A 15,563-nucleotide genomic window follows, 5' to 3' on the forward strand; every position below is an offset into this window, starting at 1 on the left:
TTGAGTGCTGTTGGGTTGTAGTTATATGGTTGATTTTGATTATACTCTAGCTAGATACATTTGCCTCAGTGCAGATGAGGGGCAGGCACTTGATGGGAGCAGAACATCGGGAACTTCGTTTTGAGAATCAGCCAGTGACGAGTCGGAGTCTTCTTTCCTCATACTGAGTATATCGAGGTAGAATCCGGGAAGAAAGCCTAGCCTGCCTTTAATCTATGCCAGTTTCCTCCCGAAGGAGCGGCAAAGTAACAGGAACCTAACCTCCAAAAATGCAGGGACTGGAGAAAAGGCGAGAAATGAATCATGGTATATATAAAAAAAAAAGAAAACCCCTTTTAACATTTTTTTTTCCTTCTTCATGTCCGTCAAAAGTTTGGGATATTGCATTTCCATTTTTTTGGATAAAACAAATAAATTGGCACGCCAAAGTCTTGGTCCCGCAGACGCCCATAATCTCCTCCGTCCCCCAACCTTTTTCTCCCTCAAGGAAGTCGTGAGCTACGTCGTTTCCTGCTACGAAAGTGCGGAGACAGGACAAAAAAAGAGACAACAAAATAGAAGAGGAAAGGAAACCCCCTTCCCGTTGCTGAGATTTCCTTCCTAGTCTATCTTCCCTCCTGCAGTCTCTAGACATGCACTTGAACAGAGACGGCAAAAGACCCGACCATTATTCCCCGTGGACGAAAAAAACATTTACTTTCTCATCGAAGAGGCTCTGCGCTTGCGGAGCTCGTCGCGCTTGGCCTTCTCCTCGTGGACACGGCTAGCAAGGAGCTTGGCGTAGTCGTTACTGTTGATAGAGGTTAGAAGGAGTTGCGTTGGGGGGGGGGAGTCCGAATGAACTCCGATTGATTTTGGAAAACTTACGCAGCCTCGCGAGCAGCCTCAGCGCGGCGGCGCTTAAGGGCAACCCTTTGGCGCTTGCGCTGGAGGCGCTGGGGAGTGACCAGACGCTGGATCTTGGGGGCCTTGGTGTAGTCGGCCTTGCCCTCACGGGTGACGGTACGGCGGATGACGAACTGGCGGACATCATCCTTCTTGTCGAGACCGAAGAAACGACGGATCTTGGTGGCACGCTTGGGGCCGAGGCGCTTGGGGACAACGGTGTCGGTGAGACCGGGAAGCTCACCCTCACCCTGCTTGACAATGCTCAGGGCAAGGACGGCGAGATCCTGACCAGTGATGGCTGTGGAGAAACAATGCTTGTCAACATCCCCTATTCATATATATCCTCAGGGGATCGGATCTGCAGAACATACCACCACGGACACTCTTGCGCTTGCGCTCACCGGTGCGGCGGGGGCGGTAGCAGCTGTGGCCCTCGGAGAGGAGGAGGCGGGTACGGGTAGGAAGGAGAACTGTTCAAGGCGAATCGGTAAGTCTTCTGTCTGGTGTGCTATGGTTGAGCGTCTTTCTCGGTCGGTACATACCACCCTGCTTCATGGGGAAACCTAGAAAGGTGAGTTAGCTTCAATTCTAGAGACATCAAAGTATAATGTCCGTTCAATCTGCTGCGCGCATCCGGAACCCCCTCTCCCTCCCTTTCAACGTCCTATTTTACTCATATCGGCGCAGCAGATGAAAGACGAAGTACAAAGGCGTGCCCAATCCGTACCTTGCTTGTCGTTACCACCGGTGATCTTGAGGATGTAGCCCTTGAATTCGTCACCGAGGGAGTCGCCGGGAACCTGTGATTGCAAAATTCATCCCAATCAGTCATTTCTGTTCATCCATTTCCCGTCGTTGATCGTGTGCATGATTCTGAATGGTTTGTGTGTTCTTTTGGTGTATGATTTCCGAGCGCGTCTTTTTTTGTCTTTTCCATTTCAAACAGGGGAGGAGAGGGTAATGCTGACTTCGGTTCCCATGCGCTTCTCCATGAAGGGACGGAGCTTGCGCTCATCATCGATTTCGATGATCTTCTGAGACCCATTGGCCGGGTAGGAGATGTTGAGCTTCATCTTGACGGGGCTGCGCGGTCAAGACGGAGGGCGCGGGTTTGTCGACAGGTCGATGAGGTTCAGGTCGTCGGGGATTCGTTCTTCGTGGGATTTTTTTGGTGGTGTAGCGAGATTTCCCTGTGTGGGTGGATGACTAATGCCACTAGCCGGTTCCGCGCTAGCGTCCTCGGTAGGGCTCTTATGTCAGCCGATGGCACCTGATCTTCTTTGATGCCTGATAGGGAGGGCAGAAATCGAGACCTCCGATTCCGGTCTTGAGGCCGTCAGGCAGCATTCAGGCGCGTGATCTGTCTGCCAGCCACATGTTCCTGCCCTCGTTCTGCCTCATCACCTCACAGCCACCCAGCACCGATCCATACTACAGTATATTTTTCACTGCATACAATACTACGGGTGGGCGATACCCGCATGTCTGACATGCACTCATGGGTCAAATACGAGTCAATACCATGAACAACACCGAAGCCTTTTCTCCGCATCAATGTCAAACATACTTGTACAAATGCATATACTATAGTCAGCAGCAGCGCACATAGTGAGTTAAGCCATTATCATTTTCACAGTCCCAATCAAACCGCCTCTTGATCATGCGGCTCGTCTGCTTTCCCAGAACCGGCGAGGAGCAAGCATTTTTCCTCCATTCATCCCCCACCTCCTTGGCGAAAGAGATGCTTGCTGCCAAAGTACTGTAGCCTACCAATCAATCCTAACCCTATTTTTCATTTCGATGTGAACACGCATTGATCTCACCAGGCGCTCTGCCGTGATCTATTCTTCTTCTGTGCTTCGTTGTTGGTGGATTGTCCACCGACCAATTTCCCCGAATTCGTCATCGGGCTTCGGTCAAGATGGACTATTGCGAGATAGCGGCTTTTAGAGGGAGACGGGGGGGGATGTCGTGCAGACATGCAGTCCGCATATCGATCGATCACAGGATGATCCATACCAGATCGATGAGAGGAAGTGTACCATAGTAAGGTGATACACACATGGGGGGGGGGACCCTTCTCAATGGAAGAATTGGGTACCTTGATCGAGTCAACCCCAGACTTTTGGTCCGGCTAGACCGACCTAGTCATGGATGGATGCCTCAATGCATAAAAGTTGGATGTTTCGATTTCCGGTTAGTTAGTTCGGTTAGTCTAGTTATTCATATCTATTCCGTAGTTAATCAGCTCACTGACGCAATCCTCCAGCCGGGCCAAGAGAAAAGAAGCACGCGACTGGTTGCCGTTCCGAAGCCCGCCGCGCGGCCACTAGAAGATGATTTGATAGCCTTAATTGCGGCCACCGGGCAGCAGTAACACATACCTAGCCTTAGCCACAAAGATGATGCTGTTAGAAAATAAGAAGTACACAGTATGGTTATAGAGTTGTATGGTTGAAATCGTTGTCTGCTCACGGCCTGTTTCTTACCCCCCTCCCCCTCCCCTCTCAAAATAGGATCTCTTGAGGACTAAAATAAAGCAATCCCTTGGGAAATCTGGGGGGCAAAGCTTTCTCTTACACTGTTCTTCATCATCATCATCATCTTTTTCTTCTATTTCTTCTTCCCCTTTCAATTCCACGCGTTTTCCCCCTCCCCTCCCCTCCCCCGACATTCTCACCAAAATTGTTCTCCAGTCTTGGGTTGCTCCACTCTCACCCGGGTTGACTCGCTGTCTATCGCCACGCTAAGTTATCGTCTGCGGTACTACCGGAAAGAACGACGTCTTCTCTTTGTCGCCCCCATTAAATCAGGGGAAAAAAAGAAGGAAAAAGTCCCGGCTGGCTGGCTTTGCTTTGTTGGAGGGAGCGATTTACTGTCCACTTACCACTTTTCCCTTCTGCCTTTCTCTTCTCTCTACTACTCTTCTCTAGCATACTTTACTATTACTCTTGCCTTTTTTTGGTTTCTGCACAATCCGTGCGATCTCCTTTTCAAATTCCAAACCGCGCAGGCTCTCCTTGTCGGCTGGAACACGCCGCAACAAAGACAGTCGGCCGGTCGCTTTTCAAGTGTGTCTGTCTATCGGCTTCTCCGCGCTCCAGCCTCATCAACCCTTTGTCGCAAACTCGCCCGCCCGTGTCTTTGTTCCCGGCCCTTGATGTCCCGTACTCATGCGCCTCTTTAGCAAATTTCACGCCGTGTGCGCCTTGGCGATATGCAGTATCCTGCTTTCTGCCTCGTTCCTAGCTTCTCAGCACTATTACCGCCGGGTTGTCGCCGACGATGAGCCATCGGCCAAGCTTCGCCCCGCGGCGTCATTCGATCGCCGGTTAGTGGTCTTTGGCGATTCTTGGAGTGACAACAATGCCGCTGAGATCCAAGGGTCCGTTTGGACGGAATGGCTCTGCTCCTCGGTAAGTGCTGTGCTGTACTATGAGATCGGTTTGCATCCCACTCGGGTATGACAGGCTAATCGTCCTCTTTCCCTGCTAGTTCTCCTGTCACCATGAGAATTTGGCCGAAACCGCCAAGTCTCTGAGTGGAAATTACATTGGCTCGGTTGTGGATAACTCGGAGTTGTCGGGCTCTCTACTCCACCTATACAAGTCCCCCCTGGCCGACCTGAAAGCCCAGGTCAGCCATTGGTTGGCAGCCGAGACAGAAGCTATGCAGGCGATGAGTGCAGAAGCGATCGGCAACCGTCAGAACCGGACCATTGTCATCCTTTCCTTTGGCGTGTGGGACCTGTGGAATGTTGTGGGCAAGACATACAAAGAAGCGACCCAATCGATCGACCACACGCTGGACGTGATTCTGGATCAGCTCAATCTGCTGGCGGAGCTTTGGGGTGACAACGATTTGAAACTCATCCTGACTTTGACCCCGGATGTGACCTTCCTGCCTGCGTTCCGGGTCCAGGCTGAACAGCACAAGGCCAAACAGAAAGACGCCGTCAGCATGTCCGACTACTGGAATCAGCACCTGCGACAGAGAGCAGATGGATGGGGCAATGGAACGATCTATCTGTTCGATACGAATGCCTTCCTTGCCGACCAGATCCGCGACTGGCAGCTTTTCGTTGCGGGGATCGAGGAAACAAACGGCCTGGGCAAGAATGAAGACCCTGGCTGGGAAAACGTAGAGGACGCTTGCGTCCAGAGCAGCCAGCAATGGATGGTGACATCAGAGACGAAACAGTGTGATCGTCCCGAAAAGTTTTTGTTTTGGTAAGAACAAGGCATTATGCTTGGCGCTGTTGACTCGACTGGAAGGCTGACCATTTTCCCCCTCAGGAACGAGATGCACTTGGGACCCTCCGCGCACCGGCTGTTGGGCATGGAAGTCTTTCACGGAATTCAGGAGATGTGGCTCCAGTGAACCCTCTGACACGAACAAAAGGAAAGAAAACCTACCAGACACAAATGGAAAAAGAGAGACAGACCGAAGAAAAAAAAAAGATAAAAATCGCATACAAAGAACTGTTTCAAAAAAACCCCTTTGATGGGATCCTGGCCGTGCCACCTGATCGTAAATCGCCCTGCAGCGAGTGACTGACCTGTAGACGATAACCCGCGAACACTGGCCAGTTCCCGGAAGTACCAGACGCTGGCGGAAAGACGACTAGGAGGTCTTGGGCTCAACTTTTCATCGGGCCTGCGCACCGTCGCAGTTCAGGCGATGCTTCAGTGAGATTTGCGGGCGACCTGTGGCGTCACCAAGTGGAATTCTCCCGGATGAGACCAGTGTTGTCCGGTTGGCATCGCAGCTGAACCGGATCTTAACAGGGTTCAGTGGTCTCAGGCACGCCTTCAGATCTAAATCAGGGATTAGGGAGGTGGTACGTCTCATTCAGAGACACGAGAGAGGCAAGACAGGCAGGCCTAAGTGGCCGTGACGTCTGCTTCAGTTTGGGGCGTATGGCTGTTGTATCATGATTGTAACATGACTTGCAATTTGGGGAGGAAGAAAAAGAGGGAGAGAGGGAGGGAGGGGGGATGCCAGGGGTGGGGAACCAGCCAAAGACTGGGCCCTGCAACCTCAACGTATCAATGAAGCAACCTCCTCCCCGAAGGCCTAGAAGAGGTCTGGATCTTCAAGTTCGTTGAGAATGATGCAAGATGGGAAAAGGTGATTTTTCAGGGAGTTGAGTAGGATTCTTTGTGAAAGGCAACATAATGTGACTTGGGGAAGTGGGGGGGAAAAAGAGCTGGCAGGGGGAAAGGACATTCCCATTCATGATTGGTGTGGTGCATCTCGTTTAAGAAGTACAGTACATTCAGGTGCAAAGTGGACCGATTTAAACTTATGATACTTATCTGCCCCTTTGTTTGAATCGTAAAGAGGCGGTGCGAGCGGCTGTCAGACACAAGTCTCGGGACGATCAGTCACTAGCTGATGAACCTCGTAGCTCAAGCAAAGGAACTAGTATCAGTCACGAGCTGTTTCCTCTGGGGGGAAAATAGGCAGAGAGACGGACTGGACTGGAGCTGATCGAGTTTTCGGATGCGAGACCGCTAGTTCCGCTTGGTCTGTTGGGCTGTTTAGCTCCTTAGCCCCGAAGCCCAGGTACCGGTACCTGGGACTACCGGTAGCCTAGACTATCACTACTGTACTACTGTGAGTTATAGTACGAAGTACGGAGTACTCGAAACTGATGTTATCTTGAATCCAAAGTTGTATTCTCCAGTTCATAACTCAGCCTACAACCAAGGATCCTTCTCAATGATTGCTACTTCATTGTCAAGCATGAGTCGGTCACTAACCTAAGTAGTAGTCCTCTGTCATCTTTTTGGGAGGTGGGGGGGTGGTGGGAGGAGGCAATCAATTGTACATACAGCTGAGCTTCTTCTCTTGCACTAACTCCGGGTGTCACATTGGCGGTGGGGATGAATGGGGCTTGCAACGGCTGGTGATTGGCCTCGGATTGCCAGCCGTCCAACGCATGCGGAAGTCAACCTGAACAAAGGAAATGGATATTGAAAACAATACCCTTCCATCCTCCTGCCTGCCTGCTTGCCTACTTACTTACCTGTATCTTCCCTTCTCTTCTTCCTTACTATCACCTTCATCATAGATCATCGGGCAATTGGTAAGTAGGTCATCACTGGGCCCCATCCTGTTTGATGGTGCGGTTCCCCCCTCCCCTCTCCTTCCCTTTCATCCATCTTTCCTCCCCGATGGACAATCAACACCGTCATTATTATCATCCATCCATCCATCTTCTTCCTTTGTTCAATTACTACTTCCCTTGCAATGGGTGTGCTTCCACTCCGTTCCTTATCATAATCATCGCCTTATGATGTCAACCGCACGACCACCACCGACTACCAACTACGGTACCCCCTTCTACCTTCTATCGTAGTAGTAACTATGCCTTGTAGTATGGCAATTCGTATCCCACCTGAAAGATGTGTGTGTGTGGGGTTTCATCTCGGGACCTCGAGGAGGAAACAACGACCTGTCTTGGGGTGGGGATCACTTAACTCACGCCGGGCTCTTCGGCTTACCCTGGCAGAGACAGACAAAGAAATCCCGGTTCCAGAATTAGGTGATTTCATGTGGACTAAGACCTTAAGACGTAGGAGGGAGAAGGGGAGGGGGGTGGGATCCCAAAGATAGTCAACCTTTATAACAAAGCACTTGAGAAACCCAAAATCCTCCCTCCCTCCTCCTCCTCCTCCTCCTCCGGCTTTATTCCCCGGCGCTTCTCTTCTTGGTAGGTATGATTTGAATAGGAACATCCTATCTTTCCTTGTCAAAAGTTTCTCCCTCCCTCAAGAAATTGGAAAATTGAGCGAGAGAAAGAAAGAAAGAAAAAAAAAACAACATACCAATAAAGCAAAGAAAAAGGCAAACCAACCCTACCCTTGACGCCCAGAGAAAAACAAAAGGAAAACACAAGTCCCTTGCCCATCGTTATTGGTATTATTCTTCTCATTACTTATTTTCATTATTTTCATTATTATTGATTTGATTTTTATTATTTTTATTATCATTATTATTATTAGTATTATCATTATTATTATCACCGCCGCCATTATTACTTTCTCTATTCTTTCTATTATCATTCGTGAGAGCAGCACCGGGTTGTTGTTGCCAATCCAGCTACTTACTTCCCTAAGCACGAGGCAGAAGTCATTCGTTTTTCATCGCCTGCTCAGCCCTTCTGATTGATATGTGCATCTCCTTCTTTCATCAGCTTAAACTACGCCTCTTTTCCTTTTTTCGTCTTGATTCCCAATCCAATCCTCTATAATTCTTTCCCACCCCCCACCTTCCCTTCTTCTCTCTTTCAGCGGTCGTTCCGTCCTTTCACGTCAGCCGAGCCACATTCACCCACAACTTCACGCGTTGTTCCTTGTGCTCGCTCAAGAGACTATCGGTTAACCTCTCCCCCCCCCACCTTTACAGCACCTTCTTAAATGTCTTTTGATCGAGTCCTCCCCATGCCCCCTGCTCTACAATATGATCCTCCACCGGTCACGCTACCTCGACCAACTGGTAGTCTCCTCGATCATAAGATCATGAATGACGGTTACTCGAAAATGCCTGTGATGGACCATCATCATCGCGATGCCACTTCATTTGGGGGGCATCGCCGGTATGCCGATAATCTACCCCACGCACACATGGCCTTCAATCGGTACAAGATGGCCATGAATAAGGCTGTCGCAGGTGTAGCTTCCCTCGAGCCTGCAAAGCCAACGACTCTCATGGGCACCAAGCCCATTCCTCTTCGCGAACGCTCTTCCATGTCAGAACGCTCTTCGTCATCAAGCCCGGTCAAATCAGTGGCTCCGACCCCGCGGGAATCAGCAGCCAATTTCTGCCTCTGCCAGCCCGACCCGAAAATTCCCCGCCCCCGAAATGGTATGTAGCGCTGCACGCAGGAAGATAGCAGTGCCTGTAGTATTATCCCCTTACCCTGCCCAGCTGACGAAATGCAACCGCAGCCTTTATCTTGTACCGTCAACATTGGCAAGCTTCAGTTGTTGCGCAACATCCGGGACTTGCTAACCCTGAAATCTCCAAGATCATCGGAGAGCAGTGGAGAAAACTGCCCCAGGAGACCAAGGATACATGGAAGGCTTTGGCCGAGGTAAGTTGACCATGTATCTTGGTAGACTTGAACAGTCCCTTGTTGATGTGATTGATGCTGTAGGAAGAGAAAGCCCGTCATCAGCAGCAGTATCCGGAGTACAGATATCAGCCTCGTCGTTATGGCCGAGATGGTAGTTCCCGAAACGCCAGCTCTGGCATCAGCCATAACCCGCCCGGCTCCACAGTATGCAGCCGGTGCGGTGGCCGAGTTATGAACCCGCCCGTATCACCGGACGCGCCTCCTTTTACTCCCAGCACCTCGGGCTTCAATGAGGTCTCTCCCCGGATCGAGACTGTCACCGTGCGCAGTAGCCAAGGTCGGTCGAAAGACATGGATCGGCCAGCAAGCGTGGTTCGAATCGCGCCTACTGCGGAGTCTCAGTCTCCTCACCAGCGTCATTTCGAAGAAAGTGGCAGTCGGTCACCAGATAACAAGCGCCGCCGGTTTAACACTCAAGTTCCTCTCCAGAGCAACATCCCGCGCGATCGAAGTCCAGATTCAACTTACCCCATCTCCCCGTATACGCCTCACTCGACTGTCTCGGACACTAGAGGATTTCTTCAATTGGCACCACCGCAACGACCCATCCGAAACGCCAAAGACTTCGCTCAGCCAGATCCAAGCCTGAAGCTCCCTCCATTGCAGACCACCACCTCTCCCTCTCAGTCGGGAGTCATGACCCCAATGACGCCCTTCGCACGCGAAGAGTCCACTCTCGAGGCCACGGTGATGACAATTCCGTTCCTCAACAAGATCAAAGTTCTTGCCAAGATATCGCCTCCGCTTGCACCACCATATCACGGCAACACTATGCCACCACGAGGAGCCGTTATTGCGGTGGACGGACAGGACCTGGCTCTGGTCAAGACCATGGTGGATCATCTCAACAACACTCTGCAGAAGGAAGGCAGATATCAGACCTACACGTTCACGGGACCGGATATCAACCCCAGGAAGAGCTACTCTGACTCAGAGCAGATGGGAGATGCCACGGTGGACTACCTCAATATTATCTCCGAGTGGCACCGCATCTCAGACAAAATCATTAACTTTGTAAAGCCCCCGCGGGCCTCGTCCGAGGCTAAATCCACGGAGGAGGAGCACACGGGCGTGTCACCTCGAACAACAAGTCCCAAAACGGCCGACATGCAAATCAGCTCACCGAAACCATCGGGAGGCGATGCGTCTCCGTCGGCGGCTTCCACAGAAGCCAACACAAACACCCACCGAGTACCCGTTGCCCTTGTTCCTCGGTACCAGCTGACCACGGCGGATGCATTTGCATGTTCCGTGCAGATTAGCGACTCATATGCGCCGCTGGACCATTGGCAGTGGATGGCATCTCTGTGGCGTGCTTGCGTAGGCCCCGACATCACAGTTTACATCCGCGAGTGCGACAAGGAAGAGCTGGACCGGTACGGTAGTAACCCCGTGGAGATTCGCCTGCAGGATGCACGCACTGTCGTTGTACGGCGTGCGGCGTCCTCTTCTAGAGAGATGGAGGAAAAGATCATGAAAAGAGTCAGTTTCGAGATTGAGGATTTTCTTACGCAGTAAATGTGCTGCAGTCCTTTCGCTCATTGTTTCATTCCTGATGTAGGATTTTTTTCCTTTTTCTTGTTTGTTCTGGTGTTTCCAGATCTTTCACTTCCAGCGCCTGATGCCGACTCTTCATAGGCATCTTATTGTATACGATATATAACCACGGGATCGCACGGCGCTTTCGGATTGGGCGGTTGTTTGAATTGTTTTCAGCGAGGAAAGGGGCTAGGTTTTGTCAAGTCCGGGGGACAATTGAAAAATACTCTAATATATTCATATCCTGGTTATTATGTGTTTATGTGTGCGAATATAATATGTTCTCATCAGGGGTAAGACCGGAAAGTGGTGGGCACGGGTGCCTCAGGCTGGCAGCGCGGAGCTCGGAGCCTCAGTGCCCTGTAAATCCAATATAACCTTATCCGGCGATGGAAGAGGGCGGTGACGTGCTGGATCCAACTATCACCAATCGATTGTGGCGCTTATCGGCAAATCCCCCACCGAGTCTCGATCGCGACGCCACAGTTGGTTACTGCGGAGTACTCCGTAGTTAGTAACTACTTATTCTGTAGTCACTTTCATTTACCTGCAGGGGGCTGATGTGGCCCACTCACTCTCCCACACTCTGAGGGTTTGCTGTGTGTGTATGTGTTATGCCCAGATGACAACAGGATCCGCTACAGTCACGACCACTTGTCTTGCGAAGGGACATTCTAGCTCCGGATTTGATTATTAGTCAAAATCGGCCTGGGTGATCTGAGCTACCATGTTACGATCCACCGAATTAACCAATGTGACTTCCCTGCCTGCTCTGGGCACCCCGAACTGCCAGGTATGTCTAGCCAGTCTCAATCATTCAACTTTTATCCTGCGTGGAACGTCAGAACTATTGAAGATGAAGTGGTCGCTTACCATTCGCTTCCACTCCCTCCCCCACCGGTGGGGGAACAGGGGTATCTTTTTTTTTGGTGGCATACATACAGTCCTCATCACATCGCTCCGGAATCAAGAATGAGACCATGACCATCGAATCCGATCAGGAAGCCCTGTCCGCCAATGACGTCTTCCCGGGGCTAGAATCATCCGTCGACTCGCCGGCCTCATCGCCGACCCCCGCAACGCCCCAGTCCGAATGCCTCGCACCCCGGAGCATCGTCGCGATTGATACGCCTTTCGTGGCACCTCCGGCATCAGAAAGACACGGGGAAGAAGCAGAAGAAGGAGGACTGAACATCTCCTTCGACTCGTACATTGCCGTCGGAGTTTTGCGCAAGCGCAACCTGGTCTATGGAGGAGTTGAGGAGTTAGCGGCCACGACGACGGAGGGTGCAGCGGTCGCAGGGGAAGCAGACGGATACCCGGCTTCCCAGGTCGCTAACTTGGAGAGTCACCAGTGGATCCGGACGATCAGTTTCACATATCAGGAAGAACATTCGTCGTGGTGCGGGGTGCGGGTCTATGTGCTGCCGGACGACGTGGGGCGCAAGTTCCTCCCCCGCTCCAATATGGCGTTGCGTCGCGCGCTGAAGGTGGTCATGGAGAGGATTGATCGCTCGGTCGAGACGTGGATGGGCCAGTTCAACGTGGATTGGAATACCTGGGGCCCATCAGCCCGGAAGGGTTCTTTGCAGCACGGGAAGATGGAAGAAGGAGGTGAAGACGACGAGGAGTCGCTTTGGTACATTTTCAACACACTGCAGGATCCCGCACCTCGTGCGGATGCAGTCAGGAATAACCTGTACGCCAGGAGGGCGATGGAGCAGCTACTTGCGGTGCCGGCGTCGGCGTTGGCGTTGGCTGGTACAGAACACGAGGAAGCGGGGGGTCCCGGACAGGAGTATTCGGGGGTCCTGGGGCTCAAGACGCCGTTGTATCCCTACCAGCGTCGTTCGGCTGCCATGATGGTGCAGCGCGAAGCTCAGCCAGCGCAGATGCTGGATCCTCGCCTTGAGGTCCGCAGAAGTCCCACGGGTGAGGAGTATTACTATGACAAGGAGGAGGGACGGATTGTGCGCGAGAAACGGATGTATTCAGAGGCTTGTGGAGGTTTGTTCTCTCCTGTGTCTGTTTTGGATCCTCGAACGACAACAGCGCTGACGCTCTCTCTCTCTCTCTCTCCTAGGAATCCTGGCGGAAACCATGGGTTGTGGCAAGACCTTGATAAGTCTTGCTGTGATCTTGGCAACGCGCGGACATTTTCCAGAGATTCCTTTGGAATACCAGGAACTAGTCCCCCCAGTCCGGAAGACAACCGGAAGTCTGGTCGAGATGGCCGCCGCCGTTGCAGGCCGGTTTTCGCTGCCGTGGAAAACCCATTTTGACGAGCTCAGCCATTACGGCACCGTATACCACAGGTGTATCCAAGCATGTGAGAGGAATAGTGGCTCATATACTATACCTCCCCCTCCAGCTAGGCATGGAGGGCGCAGCGGTGTACCTTATCCACGGCCGCCCCCTCAAAAGCTTCGTCTCTCTTCTGGCACCTTGATCATTGCCCCACCGAACCTGGTCAACCACTGGGAAAAGGAGATCGAAACCCATACTCAAGGCCTCAAGGTACTTACCTTACGGAACAACAGTGACCAGCTTCCCGCGCCCGATGAGCTGTTGCAATATGACATCATCTTATTCTCGAAGGTGCGCTTTGAGAAGGAGGCTGGTGAAGCGGCCCATCTGACTCGGCATCTTCCTGAATCTCAGACGTCTCCCTTGACCAAGATTCACTGGCTACGAATCATCGTCGACGAGGGCCACAACGCTGCGGGTAGTGGTCATCGGTCGAACATGAACCACATACTCAAGCAGCTACGTATTGAGCGGCGATGGGTTGTGTCTGGAACCCCATCAAGTGGGCTGTATGGAGTGGAGGTCAGCCTGGCTTCACAGGAGACCCATACCAGCGATACTGACTTGACCGAGGCCACAACAGCTGTGCTGAAAGGTCGGAAGAAGACCGGCAAAGCCTGGGACACCGAGCTCAAGGACATGGAGAAGTTGCGTCGGATCGTGATCGACTTTCTTGAGCTGAAGCCCTGGTCGAATTCTCGGAATCGAACAGACGACGAGGCCAGCTGGGTGACCTACATGACCCCGGTGGGCCCTGGGGACAAACGACGAAAAGCCCCTTCGCTCCGAGCGACCCTGCAGAGCCTCGTTGTCCGTCACCGGTTGGATGTCATCCACAAGGAAATCACTCTCCCGAGGCTTCACAACCGTGTCGTGCACTTGGAGCCGACGTTCTATGACAAGATGAGTCTAAATTACTTTCTGTTCATCTTGGCCGTCAACGCAATCACGTCGGAACGGAAGGACCAAGATTACATGTTCCACCCTCGCAATCGGAAGCACCTGGGCCAAGTTATCAGCAATCTTCGCCAGGCGGGGTTCTGGTGGGCTGGGTCAGATGGGGGCCTCTCGAGTACGATCGACAATGCTTTGAAGTACCTGGAAAAGAACCGTGACAAGATGACCTCAGACGATCTTGAGATGTTACAAGAAGGCATTCGCATTGCAGAACAGGCTCAGGCTTGTAGCAGCTGGCAGGCATTCAAGCATATGCACGAACTCGGGGTCTTCGTCGAGCATTTCCCTTCTCATGCTCGAAGCATGTGGGCTCTTGATAGTGCAAGCACCGAGGACGAGCCTCTACTGATTGGCATCACGCAAGCGCATCACGCGCAGCGGTTCGTCACCAAACAATTGAACTCGGCTGACCCGGCCGACGGGCTTGCTGGGGCAGGTATCAGAGTGCGTCGTGAACTCAGACTGGCCGGTAACGAGGGCGATACCGCCGAGACGAGGAAGACCACACCGGACAAACCTGTCAAGAGCAAATCCCCGAAGAAGACTTACAAGAAGGGACTGGTGAAGAGTTTGCCGCCGGACTCCCCACTCGCGCAAACAAAGCTTGTCGCCACCGCCTCAGCCAAGCTGACATACCTTCTGGACCAGATCTCCGAGTACCATGAGACGGAGAAGATCATTGTGTTTTACGAGAATCCTAACACAGCATACTGGATTGCAGAGGGAATCGAGCTGCTCGGAATTGATTTTCGGATCTACGCACAGACGCTCCGACCCGACACCCGAGCCGAGTATTTGACCTTGTTTCGCGAATCTGATGAGGTGCGCGTCCTGCTCATGGACCTCCGGCAGGCCTCGCATGGGCTGCATATCGCCCACGCCTCGCGCGTCTACATCGTCAATCCCATCTGGCAGCCCAACGTTGAGAGTCAGGCGATCAAGCGCGCGCACCGCATCGGACAGACACGCCCTGTCTTCGTCGAGACCCTCGTCCTGAAGGACACGCTTGAGGATAAGATGCTGCGACGGCGAAAAGCCATGAGTGACAGCGAGATCCAGCATGCCGAGCGCGACCTGCTGGACGATAGCACCATGAGCTCAATCATCCAGAATGAGCGCTTCATCCCCATGGCAGACTCCGAGCCATCCAGCACGCGGCTGGCGTACCTCAAGCACCCTGCAGGATTCTTTGACCGACATAAGCTCGCGATCGCCGATGATGAGGACCTCGCGAGCGTGGAGATGGCGGGGGCGGGGTCTTCGGCTCCGCAAACACCGCCGGCACTGCCGCGGAGGAAGCGCGCGCGTCTCGTGCCGGTGCGCCTCAGCGAGAGTAATTCCTCCGGGCCGGACATCGTCACGCCCAAACGGCGGCGGACCTCGGCGCCTAGCTTGGGGTTTGTGTCGGCACAGGGAATCCTCATGACGCCCCCGCGCAGTTCCAAGTCGCCGAGACCTATGGCACAGGCGGGGGAATCATCGAGTAGTCGCGGGAGTCCAAGTCTGCCAGTGATCGGAAGATAGGAAGGACAAAAAGTCGGTGGTGTGGTTGTACACAGTATAGTAGTAACAGTCGATCTGGATATGAGCGCGCGAACTTGGGGTGTACTGTTCTAAGTGTATGATGGTACAGACAGGGATAAGCTGTTCAGTACATTGTATAACAATTCACAATCTATGTATGCAGCTTACATTGATGCATGCATACGGATGTACTTGTACTGGGTAA

At 52.5% G+C, this 15,563-nt stretch overlaps 4 protein-coding genes across 4 annotated transcripts; 3 read left to right on the plus strand and 1 right to left on the minus strand.

Moving 5' to 3' along the window:
- Nucleotides 1-560: 560 nt before the first annotated feature.
- BP01DRAFT_356721 (40S ribosomal protein eS6) lies at nt 561-2,018 on the minus strand. The gene is made up of 6 exons (XM_025575024.1): nt 1,857-2,018; nt 1,616-1,688; nt 1,431-1,451; nt 1,260-1,358; nt 868-1,186; nt 561-790 (listed from the first exon to the last, which is right to left on the minus strand). The coding sequence occupies exons 1-6, from the start codon at nt 1,959-1,961 to the stop codon at nt 694-696; spliced, it is 714 nt and encodes a 237-aa protein (XP_025431234.1). The 5' UTR covers nt 1,962-2,018; the 3' UTR covers nt 561-693.
- Nucleotides 2,019-4,061: 2,043 nt separating this feature from the next.
- Nucleotides 4,062-5,268, plus strand: BP01DRAFT_365730 (uncharacterized protein; the record flags this gene model as incomplete). The annotated part of the gene is made up of 3 exons (XM_025576373.1): nt 4,062-4,304; nt 4,384-5,117; nt 5,184-5,268. 3 exons carry the CDS (start codon nt 4,062-4,064, stop codon nt 5,266-5,268), a joined length of 1,062 nt encoding a protein of 353 aa, XP_025431235.1.
- A 3,044-nt stretch (nt 5,269-8,312) lies between these two features.
- On the plus strand, nt 8,313-10,549 carry BP01DRAFT_296643 (putative HMG box transcriptional regulator; the record flags this gene model as incomplete). The annotated part of the gene is made up of 3 exons (XM_025571853.1): nt 8,313-8,760; nt 8,844-8,989; nt 9,053-10,549. 3 exons carry the CDS (start codon nt 8,313-8,315, stop codon nt 10,547-10,549), a joined length of 2,091 nt encoding a protein of 696 aa, XP_025431236.1.
- Nucleotides 10,550-11,550: 1,001 nt separating this feature from the next.
- Nucleotides 11,551-15,358, plus strand: BP01DRAFT_382700 (DEAD/DEAH box helicase; the record flags this gene model as incomplete). The annotated part of the gene is made up of 2 exons (XM_025577387.1): nt 11,551-12,577; nt 12,654-15,358. 2 exons carry the CDS (start codon nt 11,551-11,553, stop codon nt 15,356-15,358), a joined length of 3,732 nt encoding a protein of 1,243 aa, XP_025431237.1.
- Nucleotides 15,359-15,563: the final 205 nt, after the last annotated feature.

The sequence above is a fragment of the Aspergillus saccharolyticus genome (assembly GCF_003184585.1).
Source record: "Aspergillus saccharolyticus JOP 1030-1 unplaced genomic scaffold BP01scaffold_15, whole genome shotgun sequence".
In the NCBI taxonomy this organism is placed as follows: Eukaryota; Fungi; Ascomycota; class Eurotiomycetes; order Eurotiales; family Aspergillaceae; genus Aspergillus; species Aspergillus saccharolyticus.